At 43.5% G+C, this 7,287-nt stretch overlaps 1 protein-coding gene across 3 annotated transcripts in view; it reads left to right on the top strand.

Annotated features, from left to right (window-relative positions):
* The window catches only part of LOC101853193 (KH domain-containing, RNA-binding, signal transduction-associated protein 2), a 27,440-nt gene that overhangs the window by 432 nt on the left and 19,721 nt on the right, over positions 1-7,287 (top strand). For 2 of the 3 annotated variants that reach the window (XR_220929.3, XM_005107747.3), the window contains exon 1: positions 1,156-1,347. The exons of the other annotated variant lie outside the window; for it this stretch is intronic. Coding sequence is in view for 1 of the 2 variants with exons in the window: in XM_005107747.3 (XP_005107804.1) it covers positions 1,257-1,347 (91 nt within the window). In the remaining variant the exon portion in view is untranslated. Of the gene's footprint in view, positions 1-1,155; positions 1,348-7,287 lie in introns of those variants that run through there. 3 annotated transcript variants of the gene reach the window in all.

Here is a 7,287-nt window from a genome sequence, read left to right as displayed (position 1 = left end):
CCTCCTCTCCTGCTCTCTAGCAATGAAATGTTCTGTCGTCTTTTTTCGTCTTCACTTTCTACCCCCACCCCCTCACCTCCTTTGCTCCCTCCTCCTCCTGCAGCCTTTCTACTGCTACTCCTTGGCTCCTTAAATTTCTTACAATTAAACTGCCATGCTGTCTTTCAGCCACACCCCTGATCTTCTGGTAGGAAAGGTCTACGCATAGCCTTCTCGGACAATAGGTTGTCTAAAGTCAATTTATAGAGTAGGCTTCGGCCGCCACCCGGGCAAAATTCAAAATTTTTTACCAGTAAAAACCTCAACGATCACGGCCTGAACGCCAACTCGTCGGTACCAATCAATATGTTTTTACGCCCCTTTGTTTTTTTTTTCGTTCATGTTTTTCTCCTGTTTTATAAAGATACATTACCGGGGCATTGGTGTCATCATAAAAGAATAATAGTCCTGACGCAAAGTCTTTCATTAACTGGGAGTAGATCTATAGGCCTATTCTCTAACGAACACACTTAAAAACTCATGGCATCCCCCTGACCCAAGCTCTCCGGCTGGTGGCATTAAAGAGACGTCCCTTTCTTCCCGCGACACCCAAAAGGGTAGGCCTATAAGCGGCGGAGAAGTAAAGTAAAAGTTTGAACAGACAAAATTATGATTGTCTAGAGAAGCTAGGCTGAAAACCATTTGTTGGGTAGGCCCTATTAGCCTATTGGCTAGGCCAAAGCCGGCCGGCCGCTTGAACCCCAACTAGGCCTAGTGGCAGCCAGGGCTCGGGGCCCTTGGGGGCAAGCGGCAAGCAACAATAAGCAGCAAGCAGGCAGGGCAGTGAGAGGCGAGCGAGAGGCAAGGCCAGCCCAGCAGCTCTTTGTGCGACAGGGTATTTTGACTACATTGCCAAATAGGTACCCAGCAAAGACAAAAAATGCTCATAATTTATTATTGAAATTTGTGTCACCTTGGAAGAAAGTCTTCAGAAGTAATTCTCAAGACAATCAAATTTTAATTATTAAAACAATTATATGTGAATTGTTATTTTCTGTCTCATCATCATGCAAAAGAAGGAGCATTATGGTGCAAAACAGTGAAGTTATCAAAACCTTCATGTGCTTCTAGTTTTTAGCATGACTACAGGAAAAAATCTGGCCAATATTTAGCATTCAAACACACATGCATTCACAAAAGAGAAAGACGCCATTTTCTTTTAGCTAAGGTTTTAGAAGCACAGGCAGTGTAGGGATAGAGAGCACACGTGGGAAAAAATGGCACAAGCAGGTGGATACCGTGAGGAACTTGAAAATGAATTGAAACAGACTGATCCAAATTCCCACGCAAGCCGATTGGTTGCCCAAGGTATGTAGATTAAACGTTTTAAATTAGTTTCATCTTGGTTGGTTTTCGATCGGTGTTGTGGCGCCGGTTGGATAGGCCTACCCGTCAATGGTCAAGACTCAAGAACGAATTGCCTGCAGTGTAGTGCGTTTTTCCTCTTGATTCTAGAGTTATCTCGATTTTTAAATTGCCTTACGGGATCTAAATCTAAAATCTAGTTCTAGATATCTGGTTGTTATAGACTTATGGCCACCACTATTCTCACCCAGGCGAGTCTTGTGGCTATTCTCACCCGGTGCGCGTTCACCAAATTTTGCGTTCACCCTAAACCACAGAATTCTACACTGTGATAACAGAAAAATTGTAGAATTCTGTGCCGTGAACAAACGTTCCATTACAGCTGTAGCCTACTAAAAGCGTACAATTTTGTCTGTGGGCAGTGGAGAGAGAGAGAGAGGAGTAGCGGAGAATTTCCGTCCGGGCAAAACAAAATGACGACCCGCGTAGTTCGGCTCGATTCGAAAAGTTAAATAGCCGTAGCATCTTTGTATTTGTAGACAACCAAATTAATTTACTTTTGTGTTTTAACATCATTTTTCAACTTTGTTTTGGTCAATTTGATCGTCCACACCGATAGACAGTATTCAGAAAGGGAAGTGTCTCCCGAGACCAGGGAAATTTTCTGCGTGTGCGCATGCTCAAACCCCGAGTCCAACTTCCTTTCCTTTCAATTTTCGACTTCAAGATGGCGGCCCCCATCTCCGTAGGGCAGTATTTCGACTCATTTGATGATTTTATGGCCGTCTTGACGTCGAGGAAAGCCGAAAGCAACGAGCATCTAGTGGTAGGGAAGTCCAGTTTGACAGTGAGGGCTGCAAATTCAAAACTGAAAGGCAACTTTTGTTACAAAGAGGATTTGAAGTACACCCACGTCACCTTCAGGTGTGTCCACGAAGGCAAGTTCTCTTTAGAGACAATAGACCACACCAGACCACGATCATAACAATAGACCACACCAGACCACGATCCTGGTCTCTTTAGAGACAATAGGCCACACCAGACCACGATCATAACAATAGACCACACCAGACCACGATCCTGGTCTCTTTAGAGACAATAGGCCACACCAGACCACGATCCTGGTCTCTTTAGAGACAATAGGCCACACCAGACCACGATCATAACAATAGACCACACCAGACCACGATCCTGGTCTCTTTAGAGACAATAGGCCACACCAGACCACGATCATAACAATAGGCCACACCAGACCACGATCATAACAATAGGCCACACCAGACCACGATCCTGGTCTCTTTAGAGACAATAGGCCACACCAGACCACGATCCTGGTCTCTTTAGAGACAATAGACCACACCAGACCACGATCCTGGTCTCTTTAGAGACAATAGACCACACCAGACCACAATCCTGGTCTCTTTAGAGACAATAGACCACACCAGACCACGATCCTGGTCTCTTTAGAGACAATAGGCCACACCAGACCACGATCCTGGTCTCTTTAGAGACAATAGGCCACACAAGACCACGATCATAACAATAGACCACACCAGACCACGATCCTGGTCTCTTTAGAGACAATAGGCCACACCAGACCACGATCCTGGTCTCTTTAGAGACAATAGGCCACACCAGACCACGATCATAACAATAGACCACACCAGACCACGATCCTGGTCTCTTTAGAGACAATAGGCCACACCAGACCACGATCCTGGTCTCCTTAGAGACAATAGACCACACCAGACCACGATCATAACAATAGACCACACCAGACCACGATCCTGGTCTCTTTAGAGACAATAGACCACACCAGACCAGGATCCTGGTCTCTCTAGACTCACAGGCTAGACAGACCAGGATCCTGGTCTCTCTAGACTCACAGGCTAGACAGACCAGGATCCTGGTCTCTCTAGCCTCTTCCTTCAGAAAGAGACAGAGAGAGAGAGAAGAGGGGAGGAGTTGGTCTTGCGAGAACTTCCTGGCGGGTGAGAACGCCACTTTCTAGACTTATATAGATCTATCTAGAATCTAAATCTGTGATTATCATCGAAGTCGAGTCTGGCAGGGAAGTGTCAGAAGACAAGGGGGGGTGCTGGTTCCTCTGGCAGGGAAGGTGCTTTTGTGCTGTGGGGAAGACAGTACATGGTGCCAGCTTTCCAGAGTTAAGGCTAAGGACCCTGTCCCTGCCTGGATCAAAGGGGATAATGCCTGCAGCCCTTGCCCTGAAGCTTTGGCCACTTTGGGCGGCAATTCCAGGTGTTGCTGATTTGTCTCACTGAGTCTCAGACAGGTTTCAGAACACTGGCGAAGCTATCCAGGTTCACAGCATTGGGCATTGGGTAAGATTGAAGAATACCGGACCAGCGGACTGACTTTGCCTGTCTCAACCGTAGAAATTCCATGATTTTCCCCTGATTTTAATAGATCTAGAAATCTAGAATCTAAAATCTATCTCTCAATGGAGAATCTCGGACCGGTAGATCTATTCATTAAAGTTTTGTCAGGGGGGAGACCCCCACCTCCTCCTCCACCCAAACCGCCCGCCCCACCCATACTACGAGTGGTCCGGTATTCTTCAATCTTCCCCAGCATTGCCGCAGTTGGCAATGTGGTGACGAGTAGCTTGGGTATACCGTAGCTTGAGCCCATGCAGGTTTTATAGAGCCAAAAAAGGCTTGGCAAGGTCGAGGGGCTGTACTGTATTAGATGGCTGGCATGGGCCGTTCTCCAGGCAAAGAGTTGATGTCTCAATTAAGGAGGTGTGAAACGTGTGCCCATCAACCAGAAGTAGCTTAGTATCAAGTGCTTCTTCACAGCTTTGTGTTGGGTATGAAGAATTCTTGCAGCCGAGTAAAGAAAATGGCTGCTGTCATCCAGCCTTTATCGGAGGCGTGTACAGTGGAACTCGTACAGTGAAACTCTACACAGCAACACAACTTTTTGGTAAACAATCGAGATGACACAGGCGTGTGCATTTGATTGAACGAATCAGTCTTTTTTTTTTTTACACAGCTCATAATATGCAGGCATTTCAGGCACTACTTGTGACTTCTCTTTATACATTACTTGCTCAGTGCCTGTAATTATCTACACAAAGCCCTGTGTTTGCTATAACGAACACTTCGATTCAAGGAGATTTTTGGCTAGAAGGCTTGGTGTGGTGACCTCGTTGAATCCGAGTTCTACTGTATGACAGCTCCGGGAAAACCTCTGGCTAAGTCCTTCTGTGGCAGTTACTTGTATGGGTAGACCATCACTGGAGGAAGGTAGTGGCCGGTGGCATTAATGCAAGCCAAAACTGTCACCAAAATTTGGAGGTGGGGAAAAAGGATGGGGTGGTAATTGACACATAGATTTACATGATTTCAAAGATGGAACAGTAGCAGTAAAATTATTTGACCAAACTTAATATCAAGATTTGGATGAGAATAAAACTAATCTAATCTATGTCGTGTAAGTTGGGTTTTTGGTTGCTGAGTGTTTTTGTTTTCTTTCTTATAGAACAATTTTTACGGCACCTGAGTCTTTGTGTTCGATGTCAGATTATAGATATGCTTGCTTCCCTTGAATGCTGCAACCTTCCTGCCTTTGATGTCAAAGGCAAAGCCGCTCTCATCAGAGTTGTAAATGTGGCTTCCATCCTCCAGAAGAGAAGGGTCCATGGCTTCGATATGTTCCCTCAGCTACTTGAACCATTTTGATAGCCTGGGGTGTCAGTGTCGCCCGTTCCTTCTCATCTCATGGTCCATGGTCGACCTCAGGGTGAGCTCTGGATGTCTCTCAAATAACCGGTATACCCAGGCCACAGATAGCATGTTGATGTTCTTGTTGTCTTTCTCTGGTGGCCGCCGCAAATCGATGATGGCTTGGGCAGTTCTTCGGATATCATGTCGTCAGCCCGAATCCAAATTTGCCCCTGTCCAATATGAACTTTACAAGTTTGTCCTCTTCTTCAGGTAAAAGAAGGCTCACTATTTTAGGTGCCAGCGGTGTCTTGCCCACTATTTTGTCATTCAATGTAGAAAATGGAATTTTTAAAGTCTTAATAGCATGCTTTGAGTCATTTGACCTGTCTTGACACTTTCAATTGCCTGGAGAATCACATTTGGATCATGTAACTTTTTCTCTGTTTTGGGAGTTTTTTTTCCTTTTCGCCAGTCTTTCTTGGTCATCCCTTGATTTTGTTCAGATCTTTGTTTCTGTAATGAACACATGAAGGACCTTTCTTAGTGATTCATTATCTTTAAAAATGTTATCACTACTGGCATATATATCTCTCTAATTCTAGGTTATTTAAATTATGAATTTATGCACAAAATCATAATTCTTTATGTCTTTTAACCATTGTAACATGTTGTTTGCCTGAAGGATGAGAATCGATACTTTTTTTTTACATCGGCCATTATTCCGCTATGCCCCGTGCATTCATTGTGGGTTGGTCGGCAGTACATTTTAACCTGCATGTTGATCAAAATCTGGATTACTTTTTGTGCCAATTTCCTCCTTTGTGTGTGTGTGTGTACTCGTGGTGGAACACCAAACCAATGTGCCAGGATCTGGACAATAAAGATGTATCTTATCTTATCTTATCCTTTCTATCGTTCCCTTATTCTGTCTGTCTATCTTCGGATTGTTGCCGCGGCTGGAACATCTGCACGTTGATCAAGTAAATCGACTTGTGATCTTACCAGTGCTTCCACTCTTCCGTATTTTTACGGTCAGTTGTGTACTTGTTCTTCCAAGCTGAGAAATGAACTGTTGAGAAAAAAACCTTGTTTCACACGCTCATATGACCTTGACCTTATGTAGTTGTAAGCGCCATAAAACCCCATACTAAACTAAACTAAGGCCTAGCTTGGCTGGGTTTTTTTTTCTCAGTGAGCTGGACTTTTGCAGTTATTACTCACAAGTAAACTAATAATAGATCTCTTACATGAGCACTTTGTCTTTTCTAATGCTTGACACTCAATACTCATACTACATATAATGTAGTAATACAATTTAGTATGCATGTAAAATGGCAAGGACCGGGACTATGTTAATTTACACTGGTTGAAGTTTTTTTCAGGACTTATCCGGGGGGGGGGGGCTATTGGACACGTAGTTGGAGTACTTGACGTAGGCCTACTTTATGATTTAAAAAATATTAGCTCATTGACGACGCAAGTTTTTCACCAAAAATTTCCCTGGAGACCCACGATTTTTACCTATTTTCAAAAAATCAGTTCAGTGTGATAAACCTATCAACTGTACAGGTATAAAAGTTGACACAAAGTAAGATCATCATGTATACTTACATAAAATGTATTTATTTTTACAAAGACTTTGAAAAAATTGTTTTAGGTGAAAAAAAAATTATATTATGTAAACATGGAAAAAACTTTTTTTTAATGAGCTAAGCACATGGATCTCAGAATTGATTGTAGTGAATTAAAATGGTTTCAAACAAGTAATACTAAGTGACATTATCTATAAGAATAGTGGCACTGCCAGGAGCATTGTAGTCTCCTGAATCAATAATCCCTCTATGGCTTCGTTTCGTAGTGAAAGGAGCTTCCAGCAGCTGTTTCTTGTTTATGTAAAAAGTAGGTCAGGTCAGCGTTTTTCGGCAGATTGCTTATAGCAGACAATTCGGGTGACCAATGGTCAAAGGGATACAACCACAATAAAGTTAAATGGTTTAACTAACACTGGGAGTCATTCCCCTTGAGATTCTATTAGTTTTTAGGTAAAAAAAAAAACGGTACAGGTTGTCGGGTCCCGGGACCCAGCGCGTCTTCAGAGTTTGTTTATCTCGCCGGGACCCGGCACGTCGTGAGTGAGTTAATAAAAACTGAACAAAATTTTAGATTTGAATGGAGCTGAATTCTGGCCAGGATGGCATAATGATGAGGGATGACTTGTGTGTTTCTAGGCCTCATGATCGAAGTCGTACCT

This window comes from Aplysia californica, unplaced genomic scaffold, assembly GCF_000002075.1.
Source record: "Aplysia californica isolate F4 #8 unplaced genomic scaffold, AplCal3.0 scaffold00627, whole genome shotgun sequence".
NCBI lineage: Eukaryota > Metazoa > Mollusca > Gastropoda > Aplysiida > Aplysiidae > Aplysia > Aplysia californica.
The sequence above is the reverse complement of the archived record's forward strand: the minus strand, read 5'-3'. Positions and strand labels throughout refer to the sequence as shown.